Source organism: Phragmites australis, chromosome 18 (assembly GCF_958298935.1).
Source record: "Phragmites australis chromosome 18, lpPhrAust1.1, whole genome shotgun sequence".
NCBI classification, from domain to species: domain Eukaryota; kingdom Viridiplantae; phylum Streptophyta; class Magnoliopsida; order Poales; family Poaceae; genus Phragmites; species Phragmites australis.
The window spans coordinates 19235730-19254126 of NC_084938.1; the positions used below are offsets into that span (position 1 = coordinate 19235730).

At 43.6% G+C, this 18397-nt stretch overlaps 3 protein-coding genes across 10 annotated transcripts in view; all 3 read right to left on the reverse strand.

The window, feature by feature from the left end:
• Positions 1-18058, reverse strand: part of LOC133899014 (uncharacterized) — a 30100-nt gene extending 12042 nt beyond the window's left edge. The window contains exons 1-9 of one of the 5 annotated variants that reach the window (XM_062339889.1): positions 17389-18058; positions 16381-17295; positions 15640-15762; positions 14694-14763; positions 14302-14371; positions 13227-13293; positions 12178-13131; positions 12021-12092; positions 11441-11931 (exon numbers count right to left, since the gene is read on the reverse strand). In XM_062339889.1, the coding sequence (XP_062195873.1) occupies positions 11441-11931; positions 12021-12092; positions 12178-13131; positions 13227-13293 (1584 nt within the window). In that variant the 5' untranslated portion in view covers positions 14302-14371; positions 14694-14763; positions 15640-15762; positions 16381-17295; positions 17389-18058. Of the gene's footprint in view, positions 11932-12020; positions 12093-12177; positions 13132-13226; positions 13294-14301; positions 14372-14693; positions 14764-15639; positions 15763-16380; positions 17296-17388 lie in introns of those variants that run through there. The other 4 variants (XM_062339890.1, XM_062339887.1, XM_062339891.1 and 1 more) reach the window with 4 other exon arrangements.
• On the reverse strand, positions 72-4854 carry LOC133899016 (replication protein A 70 kDa DNA-binding subunit B-like). Of its 2 annotated transcripts, none has more exons than XM_062339894.1 (8): positions 4532-4854; positions 4342-4446; positions 1420-1593; positions 1053-1332; positions 870-969; positions 677-798; positions 504-575; positions 72-426 (listed from the first exon to the last, which is right to left on the reverse strand). In XM_062339894.1, exons 1-8 carry the CDS (start codon positions 4661-4663, stop codon positions 344-346), a joined length of 1068 nt encoding a protein of 355 aa, XP_062195878.1. In that variant the 5' UTR covers positions 4664-4854; the 3' UTR covers positions 72-343. The 2 variants fall into 2 exon arrangements, with proteins under 2 accessions (XP_062195878.1, XP_062195879.1); XM_062339895.1 differs by having other exon boundaries at positions 504-582.
• On the reverse strand, positions 5330-11418 carry LOC133899013 (uncharacterized). Of its 3 annotated transcripts, XM_062339885.1 has the most exons (4): positions 10836-11418; positions 6136-10738; positions 5990-6037; positions 5330-5870 (listed from the first exon to the last, which is right to left on the reverse strand). In XM_062339885.1, exons 1-2 carry the CDS (start codon positions 11416-11418, stop codon positions 7413-7415), a joined length of 3909 nt encoding a protein of 1302 aa, XP_062195869.1. In that variant the 3' UTR covers positions 5330-5870; positions 5990-6037; positions 6136-7412. The 3 variants fall into 3 exon arrangements, with proteins under 3 accessions (XP_062195869.1, XP_062195870.1, XP_062195868.1); XM_062339886.1 differs by lacking the exon at positions 5990-6037 and having other exon boundaries at positions 5331-5870; XM_062339884.1 differs by having other exon boundaries at positions 5331-6037.
• Positions 18059-18397: the final 339 nt, after the last annotated feature.

Consider the following 18397-nt stretch of genomic DNA (forward strand, 5'->3'; position numbering starts at 1 on the left):
TTCAGAGTTCAGGTGATTACACATTCATTCCTCCCCATTGTACACCACCGATCCAGCTGATAAGATCCTACTTAAGCAGCAAGACTATTTAAAACTTAATATGTATGATCCAGTAGTAGAAAAGGCTTCTGTTCATTGACACGAGGTTCCATATGCTTTCTCAATATAAAAAAGAATGACTAAAGATTTCAGCGTCTATATGATCCAGTAGTAGAATGACTAAACTTTGGTACAAAAATCATCTTCCCCTAACCTCAGCTTTGACAATCTATACTACTTTATTGAGTACTGGTTCTGCACCATGTACAAGATCGACGCTTAATCAAAACATAGTCCTATTATGCTAAGACTCCAGTTTTGCACCATGACCATAGTTCATCTTCTTTGACTCATGGAGAGGGTGGCCCGCTGAGCTCATTATTGATCCTACATAATTATTTGCAAGTAATTAATATGGCACATCGACCAAATAACAATATAGCCACAATCAAACTTCCGATTACCTTCGCCGTAATTCATGCGCAACTGCGATATCCGGATCAAAGTAGACCCTACTAAAATCCGTAGTGTGCAGGCTATGGTCTAATTTATTGAAGATAGAATAACAATGTATTAGGTAAATTTATTATCTCATTTTTGATAAGGAATAGAATAATGCATGCACTTACGGACTTACCGTCGCGCTTTGCACTTAACATCGTGGCCACAATAATAGCACGCTCCTCTGCGATTTTCTCCCAGGTACTTAGGTTATCAGTCACTAACTTATCCCATACAACTAACTTCACAATATTATAGCTGCAAAAACAATTACGATTTCAGAATCTCACTATTTTAGAATACAAATGTAAGAACTTTGAATTAGATACCTGCTGTCCATCAGAACAATATTTCTCAGTGGGACCTTTCGGTTGTAGAAACTGTACTTGTGCCCCATAGAACTCACATACATAACCATGCCAATGACATCTAGCATTTGAACATAAAAATAATAATAAGACTTTTGTTAAAAACAACATTTGGAAGGTATAAAAAGAAAGTAAAGCACTTACCAACATACATATCATTGTCTAGAGTGAACTGCCAAACTTTGTCAAAAGGCATAAACGGTGGAAATAATGGGATAAATTGCTCGTTCACATTTCTTATCTCATTAACTACTGTCACTGATGTGAAACGACACACAAAGTGACTATCTGCAAACATATAGTCTTGATTTCTCATAACTGGTTCTGCGGACATCCGCCACACATAATATACCCGCCCCTCTGCAAGTAATGGCTCAAAACGATCCACCTCATCATCATATATGACAACTGCCATTTTCTTACCCTAAAAAAATAGATAGATTGTGACAATCTAACTTTGATTAAAATATTATTTATTGCAGCTGAAATTAAATGTGCACATAAGTACTACCTTCTCATCCAGTAACACCATGCTGAGCCTCTTCCTGCCAACAGCGAACCTCTCCGCGTGGAATTTGTGGTACACTCGGACACACATGCTCCACGTGGTGTAAGGATGCACGTCCTCGAGCATTGGGACCCGTGGAGCTTCAACTCTCTTACGCTTCAATGGTCTCATCCTAACCTGAAAGAACAAGTGAGCATCACAAGTAAAGCAAATAATTCCCTTGTGTAACAGCAAATGCATAAGTAATAGCGACTTCTATTGGGGCGCAGTATAATATTTGATCTTTGTATTTGGTTTTTCAAGTTTCATCAATGCAAGACAGAACATGCATTCCTACTCTAATTGCTCCCCCATGACCTTATTGCCATCCCCAAATATACAGGCAGACCATTGAGTCACCTAGAGAGGATAAACCTGCCCTGGGGAAAAAAATTTGGCAGGATCCGATGTGGAACTAATTTTCTAAGCGATAATGAATTATGACAGTCACTGCCCAGCTGCTGAGATCCCCAGGCACCGGCTTGCATATCCTGACACCATCATTTGCTGTCCTTTGACCAACTAACATGATAATTTCCTACCCATCAACCATTAACATGACAGTTAATGTGAGGACCCTCAATTGGACCACACATCTAAGTTGGCATGTTAAAACATAACAATGGGTAAAAAAATAAAGAATTTGCCCATTGGTAGTACCAAAATAAAGCATGATCTGGGACAATCATAACTACTAATGAACATAATGAATGAATGGTGCAGTACAATGAAAATACTGCAACTACATATCAGTGAAAAAAAGGAGAAGATTCTGTGTATAATGCGGAAGCCATGCAACACTGTATATTAAGAAGATATATATTAACACAATGCATTGCATTATTTTAAGTACCATAACATCATCCTGTAATTAAATGATTCTACAAAGGACTGAAATCAGCACCCCAACGAACAGATATTAGACCTATTGCCTTGGAAATTGTAAAACATGTCATCGCCATGGTCATGGGAAGATAAAATAAACAACATTTGAACTTAGTAAAGGGATTTCAGATGTATTTCAAACTGAGTCTGATGAAACACTTGAACTTAGTAAGGGGAAAATTAATTGTATCTGTAACGACTCTTAATTGTACAAGATTAGAAGAATCTTCCTAAATTGATTGTAATCAACCCACAGAAGCAATGACAGAAACCAAAACAAAATGTAAGTTTATCAGTATTACTATTCAAAACAACCCAAAAAGCAACATAAGCCAGCTCTTAGCACCTCTAGGTGGACATCATGGTCAACAGTGCAACACCGCAAATTCCACGACGAGGGATGGCTAGGCTACTCTCACCAAGGTGATATACTGATATTGGGTGCAACTTGATCTAAACACAAGTTGTTTCCTTTTTCCAAATAAAAGAGAAAACAAAAAACAGTAAATGCCAGGGTTTAAAGATGCTATCCAAGTGCTTATCCTTTTCAAGAAATAGTGATTGTGATTTCAGAATCCCTTCTTTCGTGGAGAAGCTAGGAAGTTAACGCATATTGGAGCTGGAATAGCTAGCAAGCAGCATATACAGGTGTATCATTGGTCCCAGTATTAAATCTTAGTGTTGTTGACAAAGGATGGGCAGCATAACAATTTCCTACCCATCAACCATTTTCTTTTGTTTTTCTTGCAAAAAATGACAGTAACAGTTAATGTGAGGACCCTCAATTGGACCACACATCTAAGTTGGCATGTTAAAACATAACAATGGGTAAAAAAATAAAGAATTTACCCATTGGTAGTACCAAAATAAAGCATGATCTGGGACAATCATAACTACTAACGAACATAATGAATGAATGGTGCAGTACAATGAAAATACTACAACTACATATCAGTGAAAAAAGAAGAAGATTCTGTGTATAATGCGGAAGCCATGCAACACTGTATATTAAGATGATATTTATTAACACAATGCATTGCATTATTTTAAGTACCATAACATCATCCTGTAATTAAATGATTCTACAAAGCAGTGAAATCAGCACCCCAACGAACAGATATTAGACCTTTTGCCTTGGAAATTGTAAAACATGTCATCGCCATGGTCATGGGAAGATAAAATCAGCAACATTTGAACTTAGTAAAGGGATTTCAGATGTATTTCAAACTGAGTCTGATGAAACACTTGAACTTAGTAAGGGGAAAATTAATTATTTCTATAACGACTCTTAATTGTACAAGATTAGAAGAATCTTCCAAAATTGATTGTAGTCAACCCACAGAAGCAATGACAGGAACCAAATCAAAACATCCTTTCAGGAAATAGTGATTGTGATTTCAGAATCCCTTCTTTCGCGGAGAAGCTAGGAAGTCCCAGAAGTTAACGCATATTGGAGCTGGAATAGCTAGCAAGCAGCATATATATAGGTCTATCATTGGTCACAATATTAAATCTTAGTGTTGTTGACAAAGGATGGGAAGCATAACAGAAAATTGCGTTAAGTTCTTATAGCAATCTTGCAGCTAGCTCTTGATAACGTTCATGTGGTGAGACTGAAATCAAGGTAGGGAAAGATCGAGGACACCCAGGAGGCCAGGAACTAAAAAAAGTCAAACCTAAACATGTAAAATATCATGCAAATCATGATTTTCCTAGGTACTGGCTACTACACCGAATCATAAACAAATCAACAGCTTGGTGTGTGACAAGTCAACTGAGCAACTCAAATACGATTTAGTAGATCAACAAGAAATGTTAGTTTAGTACCAAATCATAAATGTGATTTACAGGAAAAGTATGTGTGCTGAAGAATTGCATCTCTTGTGTGACAGAAATGATGGAAGTCAAAAAGATCAAACAAGTTCAAAAGATCGGAATCATCTGAATCCGGTAAGACCAGAGACGGCCACAAAATTCGAAGGGGTAAATGAAGCGCCTTACCTCAGTGTCACCTTCGACGGCGGAGTGGACAATGCCGAACCTGCACCTTGGCGTCCTCCTCGCCGACCTCGCCTTCCTGCTTCTCGTCCTCCTTACAGTCCTCGCCTTCCTCGCAGTCCAGGTTGAAATGTTGATCACTGAGGCTCACGATTAAAGTGGTATAATGCACTTCGAGAGGGATCGCGCTTACCGCGTTCGTTGTTGTCGTCGTCACTTGTAGATGGAAAGGAACAAGCAGCAAAATACTTATAGGGGGCGCGGAGGAGCTGGAGGGCGGGGCTGGCGGTGTTTTCGGCGGTGCTAGCAGCGGGCAAACCTCCATGGGCCCACGATGGGGCGCCGGGCGGGGCGCGGAGAAGGCGGATGGCTAGGGGGCGCGGAGGAGCCGGAGGGCGGGGCTGGCGGTGTTTTCGGCGGGCTAACCTCCATGGGCCCTCGAAGGAGCGCCGGGCAGGGCGCGAAGATGGCGGAGCGCGGGGGGAGGGGGCGCGGAGAAAAAGAGGGCGTAGCTGGCGGCGGTGGGGGGGAGGGCGCTGTGCAGGGCGATGGGAGATGCAGGGCGATGGGAGATGGCTCTCTTCCATGGGCCCACGACAGGTCGCAGGGGGTGCGCAGAGAAGGGGGCGGGAGCGGGGCTGGCGGCGGCGGGTCGAGCAGACGAGCGGGACTGGATTTGGCTCCAGATAAAATGGGGGATTCGGTTGAGAACTCAATACTTATCTCATTTGACAGCTTCTAGATGGTTTTCCCTCGTACTCGAGTTGGATTCCCAGGGATCTGGCCGCTGCTCCGTTCTGGACACGAGTTAGAGCAAAGGGGTTGGAGGTACGAGATGAGTTCTGCGCCTCAAAGAGGAAGAAAAAGGCAACATGAGATGAGCTTTGGTCCGGACCTCAGCCCAATAGAGAGTGCAAGGGCCTGCTGCCTTGGTGGAAAGGGAAATGGTCTTATAGAGAGAGCAAGGGCATGCTGCCCAGGTGGGTGCTTGGACTTGCAAGCTACTTTATGGTTCAGTTTTGATTTTTGTAATGTCATGCCTTAGTTCCTGTGACAATTTCAAAGTTGGCACACAAGATACATGAAATTTTACTTCAATTTGTACTGACTCCAAAATGATTTATGAAGACTGAAAATTTCCACTCCTTAATCATTCAGACACGAAGAACGGCATGCACAGCTCCTTGGGGGAAAATAATAGAATGGGCCATAAAACGTGAATACTCTGTGTTATGCAATGCACTTGTGCAAGCTATAACCCTCTTTCACATCTGACATTAAATAATTTATCACACTTCACATTATAGGCTTGAGCAACCGTCAACCACATTTCAAATGTTCTGTTACTGGCCTAGTTTGCAGCTAACCGTTGCCTACTACATTGAGGCAGTAGCAGCTGATGAAAACTCTGGTTGGAGACTGGCCCATCATCTCCGACACCGGGAACTTGTGCTGTGCGGTTCACTGTTGCAGCCTCCGCATCCATGGCCCCTGTAACCTGCGCCGTCTCTTCAGCAGCCTCCTTGGAACCCCTGCTTGCAGCAGTTTTAAATGGTGAGTAGTGGCGCTAACACAGTAAATAGCTATGTACCTATACATGTTCAGAGATAACTGCAACTGAAAAGGGACAGTATTTGCATGAGTATATCACGAGGCCAGCTGCTGTGCCGGCAAAAGCAACGAAGTAAATCCAATCAACCTGCAGATGCGCAAAGTTTGCGTCCCTTTTCAGTTTATATCAATTTATAAATGATTACTGCAATAAACAAATGGATAAAGGAAGTCTTGTGTTCATACCTTCTCATGCTAAGCAAAGATACGGATTAGAACGGCCCACATGTCTGAGGTCAGGAGTGAGAGATTTAGCATGGTTGCTCCGCATATTTGGAACAGACAAAAATGGCCCTGTTTTGTAATATTTTTCAGGAAATTCGTGAGTTTGCCCACAAGAGGATAGTGGCCTCTACCTTAAGTATAATAGTTACTGTCGAGTAGAACAAGAACTTTGCCAGCGCAAATCCAATAAAGGGAAGAATCTGAATAGATATATAAAGGACAGAGAAAAAAAGTTCATGACTGACAAGGTGAAAATCTAATCGAACATGCTTGAGCATAAATTATTTCTTGAAGTGTGTGAAGGAAAATGGAATATAGGATTATACTCTCTTGCTATTCTAAATACAATCCGGGTGTTGATCTCAATGAACCTGTGGCTAACATGGAAATGGATGACCTTGTTCAGAGGAAGATCAAGTCATTGATGCTGAGGACGGCCTGTTCAACTTGAATGATGATGCACTTCGGAAGGAACCTAACTTACAGCCAGATCAAGGAAGTCAAAGTAGCACCTCTCTCTCTGCAAAATTCCTCATCTGAAGCTTCAGTTAATGGGGGACAACCAGCTTTTGACCTGAATCTTGCTACAGCCAGAACATAATGTGTATCTTCATCTTGAAGTTCATCAGAAGGACTTTGTAGATGAAGTTGGACAAGTGCAAGCTTATTTGGATGAGCAGCAAGACATGCTACCTCTAAAAGTGCTACATATAGAGTTGTAGACTAATTCAAGAAGTGCTACAACTATGCATCATCAATACATGGGCTTCCAGCGGATGCTCTGAATCATTTTTCTTTTTTCTGTTTGCATCTGCTTGTTGTTTGTACTAAAGAAATTAGTATGAAATAAAAGACGCTAGAACACAAATCAGGGAAAAGACACTACTGTAATTACCATTCATCGAAGTATATCGGCATGTCAAAAAAAAATTGCAGTTCTTTCTTTCTTTCGTTTCTTTACCGAATGTGTTAGGTCATTGCTACTATCACTTGCCAGTCTTGGATCCTCCAACTTATCCTCTGCAAATCTTGTTTCTAGCTTGAAACAAACACTCTGCCTCTTGTTTCAACTATAGCAGGAATTTTACTCATGTTAATTCAAACAAAAATAACAAGGACATGGTTATGTTATTTTAGAACATGTTTCGGTCATCTGTATTATCTCGTGAAAATTTTCGATTCATGTTGCAACGCACGGGCATTTAACTATGTACACTATATGAATTTCTAAACATCGCCTATGCCGTAAGAACCTCTCTGTAGACGATGTTCCTCGTGTATATCCCACTTTGCTTTGAGCACTTCTTTTTTTTGTTATCAGTAGTAACGGCGAGAATCCTGATGTTCGCCCTGGCGATGGCCCTAGATAGCGCAACATATAACTGACCGTGAGAGAACACCGGCTCGGGCAGGTAAATACCGACGTTGGGGATGGTCTGCCCCTGTGCCTTGTTGACTGTCATGGTGAAGCTGAGCCTGACAGGAAACTGCTTCCTTTTAAACTGGAAAGGGAACATCTCATCATCAAAGGGGCATAGGGGGATCCGAGGTAGAAAAACCCTCTTTCCAGCATGTTGCCCCAGCACAATCTCTGCATCGATGGCATTTCTCTGGAACCCCCTGACCACCAACCTCGTCCCATTGCAAAGTCCTTTCGTAGGGTCAATATTCCTAAGTAATATTATAGGACAGTTCATCTTGAGCTTCAGAACGTGTGGAGGCAGCCCGTTAGGTGTCAGCGAGTTAAGAAACTCAGGGGGGTAGTAGTTATGAGGATCGTCTTCTGCACGATCAAAGCTATGATACACCACCTCCTCCCCTCGGAAGCGATCGATCATCTTCATATTAACCTGGTCCACACAATCGTTTCGTGTGGACAAGATGGCTCGCAAGGTGATGTAGTTTGGATCCGACATATTATCATCAAGCATTGGAAAAATGTTGTCTATCAGTTTATCAAGGTCTGTGTCCTCCCCTGTATACGGCACGCATATATCGTCAGGAAGACGTACATCGCCATCACCATTGGCCTCCTCGGTGCCACCACCGATGCGCAGTAGGTATTCCGCAAACCACGGGTCACTTTGTGTCCTCATGTTGCGTACAAGCTTTAGGTGACGCATGCAATCCCATAGGTACGACCTACGCAGCGACGCATCAATTATCTGAGCCCTTGACCCCTTTCGGACAATAGGGAGGACCTGCCTGAAATCTCCACCAAACACAACCGTCTTCCCACCGAATGGCAATTCTGGTCGGCTCATTATGTCACGCATGCTGTTGTCCAACGCCTCCACCGCTTGTCTCTTAGTCATGGAGGCTTCATCCCAAATAATAAGTGAAGCCGTCCGCAGAAGTTTGGCAGTCCCACTCTGTTTAGTGAAGCTACAGAACGCACCATCGTCAACACTCAGTGGTATCTTGAAGCGCGAGTGCGCGGTTCTTCCACCAGGCATTATGGAAGCTGCAACACCGGACGTAGCTGTTGCCACGGCAATCTTCCCCTGCCCTCGTATCGTTGCAAGCAATGCCTTGTACAAAAAAGTCTTCCCTGTCCCTCCTGGTCCATCCACGAAAAACACACCACCCTCGTCACTTTCAACAGCAGATAGAATCTCATCGTAGGCGGCCCTTTGCTCGGCGTTGAGGGAGTCCAACAGAGTTGCGTCCTTATGGTCAAGCTCAATCGTGGACTCCTCAAAGATCTCCCTGGGCACACCGTTTGCCGTGTCATGTGCCTCGTCGATCTCAGGAAGAGGGAATGACCGTATATCTTTACCCATTGACTGTAGCATGTTTCTGATATCTATTAAAACCATTTGTTGGGTCGCGAATGTGCATGGATTGATGCGGCGATAGTCTTTCGACATTGCCTCCAAGTGCTTGTTCCAGAGTCCACGCACGTCGCTAGGCTCACAGAATACCAGTATTGTTGCGAAGAGCCTCCGGAGCGATGGTGGCATCTGGAACAACTCGGCTTCCGTAAGACACTCGTCCAATGTGTTGTCTGCCTCGATCAGGCCCCTTCTCTCTGCGGCTTCACGAAAGGTAGGTAGGATCTTGCCGTAAACCTTCCTTAGGTCATCAAAGGAGGTGGCGCCAGTCACATGATTTAGGAGAACCCGCAAATAGTAGCGTTCCCCCTCGACTGGATGAGCTGACACGATTCTACCAACTTGTCCACCTTCTCGTCTCCTTCGTTGCCAGAATTTTTTATTTTTGCCTTTCTGCCAAGTATACCACTCGGGAAAATCTCGGTACAAGATACCCCGAGCATGCTCATGTACTTTGTTCGCATTGAAATACTCTGTCAGCATTGACTTATCAGCATCTTCCCGATTGAGAACTTCTTGGATATCTTGGCCCTCTTGAAACGAAACCATGTGCATATTCGGGAGATGAAGTTGTAGTTGCATCACAGGTGATGAGTTCTTGCTCAGTTCAAAGCCGTATATCCTCCACAAGGCTTCCGGGGGGGTCACCCATCTCGCGTCCCTATACTGCTTGATCTCATCCATGTTGCCGTTCTTGTCAGCCTCGTTCACAGACACCGACGCCCGATCATGGCCCTTGTATATGTACTTGAATAGGTATTTAACAGCCTTTATGCTCGAGCATACCTCAACATTGATGTGGCAGTTGAACAGCCATAGGAGGTAAGGGTTGTATGGGACAACCCACCTATTGTCTAGCTCGTGTTTTCGAACCATTGCATGCCGGCCATCATCACGTCTCCTATACACCGGGTAGGAGTCATTTCCTTGTAAGGTAGTCACGTTGAAAGACCGCGGGTAATGATTCTTGCATGACGGACGGTCCTTCGTGCATGGGCAATCACGGTTCAGCACACCGCAAGGGCCATGCATCATATGCTTGACAACCATCTTGTATAGCTCTGGGTAGTTACGCTTGTCCGGGAGCTCGGCAGAGATGATACAATCATACTGCTCCGGACATGTGAGCTTGTACCGCCCTTTCATGATGAGCAAGAAGTGGGCATGCGGTAAACCCCTCTTCTGGAACTCAACCACATAGACGTAGGCCTTCACCTTGCCAAGCATGTGCTTATCAAGCAACTGCTTTTTTAGTTCCTCTAGCTTCGCCCTGAAAACACGTACGACGAGATCCGGACGATCCTGGGGTATTTGGCTAGGGTAGAGCTCGCGCGTGATCTCATCCCAGTTTGGATTGCATGTCATTGTGAGGAAGATGTCCAGCTTCCCATACTTTCGCACTAAAGCCATAGCATCCATGTACCGACGCCTCTTATCCCGAGGTCCACCGATAAATGATGTAGCCAGCACGGTCCGTTTTCCAACCGCGTCCGCTCTACCCTCCCCGGCATGCACGCTGTCCACCAAACCTTGGTACAGGTCCGCCCTTAACTCCTTCTGATGAGCCCATATGTAGTCCAGCCGCGAGCTTTTGATCTTGATGTATGTGTCGACCGCGAACTGCTGAAAAAGACGCTTGCCAAACAGTATTGGGTTAAATATCCCTGGCCGTATCTGGAATTTGTAGCAGTAGTAATCCCGCACGGACACGCATAGCCTGCCATTAGAATCTGCACAGAGCATATGACATTCAAAGTTAGTGTTGAGCATTAACGAGTACTATGCCAAGAATTGACGGTGCAAACATCATCTTTTGATAACACTAACCTGGGTCCTCATGATTATTACCACGAGCCATACGAGCCGCGGTCACCACATTGATGGACACACCGACCTTTGGGATATCGGGATGCCAACCGAGTTCGCCTCTAGGGAAAAAGAGAGGGTATGATAGAGCATCATAGCATCCATGATACGATCGGATGCCATATATTTGCTTGTTCTTCCCTTGCAGGATAACGCTATTCTCAAAGTGCCTTCGGCGTTCGCTCCCCTCAACCCAAACAGCGGCCACCTCCGAAGTGGCTGGCATGTTATATGTTCTCTGGTCCAACCTATGATCAAGGTTCAGTGTCACACGGTAGTCATCAAGATCCTCAACCTGTCCCATACTCCTGAGTTGTTTAGAGTATGGGTTGTCATGAAGTATGTCAACCAGCTTTCTGATAAGTTCCTTGTCTTGCTGGTACTGCTCTTCGCGGCAACGGCGATACCGGTGCTCTAGACTGGGATCGTCATCATAGAAGTAAAGCTCCAGGTGCTTGGGTTCAGTCCCGTCTATACCAAACGACCGTATGTTGTGGTACATTTGGCCGTGGGCACGAAACGTGTAAATACCACTTTTTCTCATGTCAGTGGTCTCACCGTCAAGGTTACAGTATAGTGAAGTGAATGAGAAATGACCATTGAAAAAACCTTATGCTTTCACGGAAGTGCCTAGCATCAACGTCTGCACTCGACCAGAGCCTCATGAGCTCGGGTGGTGTTTCTGGGGTACATAGTTTAATCTTTCCATTACGGCAGCAGAACCCATTTGTCTCATGCTCGAACTTCTTCGCGTTGCAATGCTTGCAGTTTTCAACAGGCTTCAACATGTGCGTGGCTTGGGGTATATTGTCATACACGTGGTCATACGGATCAGGTATGCTAGAGGTAGTAGCCGAGGCATCTTCAGCTTCATCGAATTCGATATCCTCATCATCGGTATCCCCGTCTGAAGTGATTTTTAGCACGAACGAGTTAGATAAGGATGTAAAAGATATGGATGTAAGGCGAAACAATGCCAAAAATGTACCTTGACCAGCGAACATATAGCCCTCATCCTCTTCAGAGTCCTCATCGAATACGACGCCATCATCATCACCTATCGCATCATACATATTTGTATAAGTATATATGATGGCCCTGATTGTATTTTTTTAATTATAAAATGAATACAATCAAGGAAATTACCATCGTCGCTAACTGGTGGACGTGTTGTTGGCGCCTGGATGCTGGTAGTTTGAGGGGTTAGAGAGGTATTTTCTGTCAATAACAACACAAGTACAATACATCAGGGTATATGTTGTATTGGAATTTGAGGAAAGAGCAATACAAGTAAAAACATTACCATTGTTAATGACACCTGACTGCGGTGGAGGATCTAAACCATCGGTATCTTCTACAGTTATAGTTGGACTTTCTTCTATTGAGGCAGAAGCTTTCTTGTCCCGTCTACTTGCAAAGTGCGCATTACGACGGGCTAGCAGTGCTATCCTTTCTCCAGGTGTAACACATTGTCTGTGCGTTATTTGATTAGCATTCTTCATGTCTGGCATCTGATATGAAGCTGACTGGATGTAAACAGGCGTTGGTTGAACCAGAGGAATTGACCAATCATTTGTGACTCTGGATCCATGAGGATCAGATGCATCCGTAGTAAGGCGTACCACCTCAGGGATATACATTGGGTTCTGCATGGCGATGGAATCTTGGCTCAAAGTGTTGCGCCGCAACTCTCTTCTTGCTTTTTCGCGATCTCTCTTTGCCTGCTTCTCCTCGGGTGTCATATTATGCACCCTCCGACGTTCACGACTTGCTTCAATCTGCTCCTCACTTAGGGTGCTGCGCCGCAATACCTCGGAGACCTTTCGACGATCACGTATCGCTTGCTTTTGTTCAGGTGTCAGATTTGCATATCGTGCACATTCTCTCACTCGTTTAGCTTCAATTTGCTCGATTGTTAACTCTCCCGTTAGATTATTAGGTGGTGGAGTGTGAGTGGCACAATCATCAATGGTTACAGTCTTGATGCTATCAGGGTTACATCGTAGCTGTATTGGCTCATATGGCATGCTAATACTGGCTCGTCTGGCATTTGTCTGAGTTTGATGCTGTTCAACGCCTTTCAAATGGGCTTGCGCTTTCTTATGATGATATGCTTCACGTTGCTTCTTTAGAATTTCATCCCTTTTTAGCGCATACCGTTCCCTCTCCCGTTGCCTCTTGCGTTCTTTAGGATCTTCAGGGTGTGTCAGTGAACTGGATGTCTTTGGTGGGTCAACATTGCTATTGGTAACCCAATCTGAAAAGGTTCAACATGTATTTAGTTGCGAAGCATCCAATGTTACATTTATATAGATAATGAACTCGAAGTAGGCAGAAGTAGTTTTGCAATACTTATGCCGGTAGTGTTGGTTATGTTTCCGAGTGGTGTGCGGCCCCCGGACTTCTTCGAAGACGACATCTGCGAGACAGACTACCAATGATTATACACTCAGTCAACAAAGTTTCTGAAACCAAGATGCTCTTGCTTTGGTAAGGAGTGATGGCATCCCGGTAAGTTTGGCCAGCCTGGAACCGCTAAAATCCCATGAACCTATTGGCTACAATTCAATGGGCTACAAGCAAGATGAGACCTAACGAAACCAACAACCTCTACAATTCAATTGGCTACAAGCATGAGGTCAGAGCATTACGGAACTGAACATTAAAACATGATGGAATCACATGGATCCTGGTAAGTTAGGCCAGCCTGGAACTGCTAAAATCCCATGAACCTATTGGCTACAATTCAATGGGCTACAAGCAAGATGAGACCTAACGAAACCAACAACCTTCGCAGCGATCACCTGCGCATCCACCGTTGGATCAGATGTATCCACTAAAGCATTTAATTGTGATCAGGTTTGTTCCAGAAATCAAGGTTTTTTGTCAAATAAATTAGAAAGCATGTATGAAATGAGTACTGCCATGAAATGAGTACTGTGACTACCACAAGGAAGCTATGTAATTAATAAATTCATTATGCAATTTCCCCAGGTAGTTATACACTCGATGGAGCCACTATCAAAATTGTTCAGATACGATATATCACAGTGAGTGAGTGCTTGATCTGTATTTTTTGCTCTAAAACAGGAAAACAGTTGAATGCTGAAGTTTCCCTGTGAAACGGAGTAAATTTAAACCCGAAAATATTAGGTATTCAGATGTAAAAACGAAAATATTAGGTATTCAGATGTATAAAGTATCCAAATCAGGTTGCTAAATAAAAGCATCGAAATTAGTGTTTTTTATTTCCATGACTACAAAAGGGAGGAAGAAATGAGCTACCAAGAAGATGAGACAGCAGCAGCAGCATCATCTCATAAGCACCCATAAAGCATTTAATTGTGATCAGGTTTGTTCCAGAAATCACTAAACAGTTCACATAATAAAGTATAGATGGCCGGAAAGAAACACTAAATTGACCAACCTTTTAACTCTGCAGGTGTGCTTTGTTGCTCAATCAAACGCCAGCTGAGATCTCCGCAACATCGCGAGTTCTGCGCAAGAAACACAGAGCTGTAAGTCTCATCCAAGCAGTTCCCACGACCTATCAGTAAGCAAGAACACTAATGTTTTCTTTGCATTGACATGGCTAGGAAATGCTCCTTTCCGGCCAACAACACTAATATTGTGTTTTTTATTTCCATGACTACCAAAGGGAGGAAGAAATGAGCTACCAAGAAGATGAGACAGCAGCAGCATCATCATCTCATAAGCACCCATAAAGCATTTAATTGTGATCAGGTTTGTTCCAGAAATCACTAAACAGTTCACATAATAAAGTATAGATGACCGGAAAGAAACACTAAATTGACCAACCTTTTAACTCTGCAGGTGTGCTTTGTTGCTCAATCAAACGCCAGCTGAGATCTCCGCAACATCGCGAGTTCTGTGCAAGAAACACAGAGCTGTAAGTCTCATCCAAGCAGTTCCCACGACCTATCATGTTCTAGTAAAGACATCATGGAGCACGGATGGCTGAAACAAAGCTTCTCATTTGCAGTTACTTATGGGAAAAATAATGATCACCGGTTTGAAATCTCTAACCTCCAAGTGTATCACACATACACCAAAAAAAAAAGAAGAGAAAAAACTTATCACACATATGGTTCATTTGACAAAGTCCAATCAAGAAGGCAAAATGAGGACTTGTAATTCCAGCCAAACTGAAATGCAAAATTGCGAACTTTTGATTGAACCAAATTCTTTTCTCAAAACCAGAACAGACAACACCAAGCTTAGTTCATCATGGGCCGATTAACTGCACAACATTACAAGTCCAAGCACACCATGTTGTGCCTAGAACTATATGGCATTGAACATAATCTGGGTTCTATACTTCTATCATGTGTAGTAAGCACTGAGGGTAATTAAAATTGAATATATAAAGGTAACCGGCTAACGGAGCCACAAATTTTCACAAGATAATAAAGGTAAAGCCAATACAAAATAATATAACATATCCTTGTACCTGGTCCTTGCATATTTTTATAAAACAAGATGAAAAGTATGATTTAAATTGACGTCACGTTATCTTATAAGTGGTACTTGCATATTTTTATAAAACAAGATGATAGATGATATATGAGTTTTTTTAAATAATATTATTTTTATAAAACAAGCCATGAAAAATAGAGCTTCCTACTTACTAATTGCAAGGTGACAGCAAATTGCTTTGGAAATACAGATGTACTTCCTAATAAACAATAGTATGTACTTGCCAAGGAGAAACAAGATAACCCATCGAGCATAATTCGATACGCACCTGCAACTATTTCCGCTTGGTATTGACCACAAAGTCGTTGGCCTCGATAATAGAATTCCCTAATCCATCACAGCAAATTCTAAATATAAAAAGGATAAGTACACCTCTTGTTTCTTTGCATATCTGTGTAAGTAGTGAATAAAAGCACTAAGAATCTGCACGTAAAGGAGAAAAATATGGTTTCACGATGATATCATCATCTAAGATGCATAATGTCGCCTGACGCTAATTCAATGGGCCCAAAAGAGAAGGAAGTGCCATTCTAAAAACATATGCAAATCTCATAACAATTATAAAGCATTCATTATATATAATATGTCACAGCTCAGTAGATCAACTCTAATAACTGTGGAGCACTGACCTAGGGAAAGATTTGCTCATCCCATTCTTATAGCTTGACTGTAACCTTAGTAAAAAAAAAATGAGCAGTATTTTAAATGCATACACTATTATCACACCTTTCAAAATTCATAATCCATTTCTTTGCCTCTTCTGTATAATATCCATGGCTTGAGCACTTTTGGCAAACTTTTTTCTTAGAAAAAATATTGAAGTGTTTAAAATGGGCACTTACAGATTTTATTGAAGTATTTTTCTTAGAAACTATATCAACAGCATTAGCCATGGGATCTTTGATTTCAGGAATATACTGCCATCATAAAACAGATAAGTAAAGAGGCATTTGCCCTACCCACACACCCTATCAGTTCAAATTAAATGGATAGTTTAAGGAAGATATACCGTTATATCTTGGTTGACGTCCTCCCTCTCTTCATTCAAACATTAGTTCATTCTTCGGGTTCTGTCTGGTAAAATTAAGCTCTTCTACAAAAGGCAACACGATCATCTTCATGGAATCTGAGCTCTGGCATGTTGAAGCACAAGACTAACCCAGCAAACCCACAATAATTTGATTGTTGTGCAAGTTCATCCAAGTTCTGCCTAAGATGAAATAAGTGGAACCGTATAGATCAAACATCAAGAAATGAAACTAAATCCCCTCTATCCTTTCCCAAACTTTCAAGTATCCAACGTTTCCAAGGACTATCATTCAACAAGATCCAAGCTCAGCAAACCTATGTGGTTGTTCGGGTCTCAGATTTTATTTATAGATGTTGCGAAAATGCATATTTGTGCAAGTTTTTCACATAAAATTCTTTGCACTACAGATTTAGTGACTTTATCTTAACGTAACCAAACAAGTGTTTAACTTTAAATTTAGTTTGATAAAATCTAGTTCTGAGAAAACCTAAGATCCAAACAACCCCAGGTCTTGCATCCTCCATTGAATCCCATACGGCCCACATATTCCCCATTCTTTCCATCAATCCAGTTCACTTCGTAATGTAGAAACACGGGGAAAAAAATAAGCACAAGACAGTTCCAAATTTAAACACTGTAAACACAAAAGGGGGCAGGGGATAACAAGAAAAATCGTTTCAGTTCATCCAAATCCATGCATAGAAACTCCATGCGCTCCTCCTTCCAAAGGCAGAAGCTAACGCTAACACAACAAAAATGTAACAAAAAACCTTTATTTCAAATCAAGCAGCGACGGGCAAACGCGTGAGTCTTACCGGATTACGCCTCTTGGATCCGCTGGAACTGCCGCTTGGCCTCGGCAGGGTCGCTCGCCTACCGATCCGGTTGCCACTTCTGCGCGCGCACGCGGTAAGAGATAAGAACCAACTCAGAACAGAACCCGATCAAACACATGCGCTCGCGCGCATGGACAAGAAGAGAACTCACCAGCGCGAGCTTTCTGTACGTGGCACGTATGTCGGTGGTGGAGGCGTTCTTGCGCGATCGGACCCGGAGATCGAGCTCTGGGCGCGGCTCCCGCTGGCCGATCGAATGGGAGTCCTTCTGGATTCGGGGCACCGCCGACTGTGGGACGCTCGGGAGCAGGGCAGTGAGGCGGCAGCGGTGGAGGACGCGGCGGGAGGAAGGGGAGTCCTTCTGGATTCGGGGTGCCACCAACGGTGAGACGCTCGGGAGCCGGCCCACGAGGTGGCGGTGGTGGAGGACGCGACGGGAGGAAGGGTGCTTGGGGGTGGGACGGTTCGGTGGGTTTTAGCGACGAACACGAGGCGTTGTTGTCCCGACTACGGCTGTTGAGGGGCAAATAGGCGGCCGACCGGTGGGAGGAAGGACGGAACTGTGTAGGCCGCGCGGAGGGGAGGGGAGGGGTGGAGGCGGCGCGGTGGCAGCGGACCGGCGGGCGGCGTCACAGACGGGAGGAGGTGGAGGCGGCGCGTTGGGAGGTTGGAGATGGCGGCGGGGATTGGGGGAGGATAGATGTGGGGAAGCCGGAAACGCGCACGCGTAGACGGGGAGGGGAGGGGGACAGAGGAATCTGAGGGTGGCAGAGGAATATTCCTGGCAGACCATACATGTACTACTCATTTTTTAAGTAGGAGAGAAATGCAAAAATAGATAGCATACGTCGACATATTTACTAAAATAGACAATAAATTAACGTATTTATAAATTTAGCACCGATATTCGGCACTCAAATCTGAAAACCCGAATTTGATACCTCAAACACCGAAAAAAGCCAGCCCTTGAGGTGCCAAATACATGACTGTTCACCGTATTCGACGCCTCAGGTGCTGAAAACACCGCGCACCAAAAGCAGAGATAGGATGTGACCGCGCAGCAGATCGGACCTAATTCGGCACCTGATGTGCTGAATACAGGCAATTTTTAGCACCTGAGATACCGAATACATCATTGTTGCTGTATTCGGCATCTCAGA

Excerpts from the sequence above, each read along its gene's own strand:
- LOC133899013 (XM_062339885.1), bottom strand. The coding sequence starts at position 11,418 with ATGAGAAAAAGTGGTATTTACACGTTTCGTGCCCACGGCCAAATGTAC. Across the intron at positions 10,739-10,835 it reads TAATAATCATGAGGACCCAG|ATTCTAATGGCAGGCTATGC; the intron begins GTTAGTGTTATC and ends TGCTCTGTGCAG.
- LOC133899016 (XM_062339894.1), bottom strand. The coding sequence starts at position 4,663 with ATGGAGGTTTGCCCGCTGCTAGCACCGCCGAAAACACCGCCAGCCCCG. Across the intron at positions 1,594-4,341 it reads CCGTCGAAGGTGACACTGAG|GTTAGGATGAGACCATTGAA; the intron begins GTAAGGCGCTTC and ends TTGTTCTTTCAG. Across the intron at positions 1,333-1,419 it reads TGGTGTTACTGGATGAGAAG|GGTAAGAAAATGGCAGTTGT; the intron begins GTAGTACTTATG and ends CTATTTTTTTAG.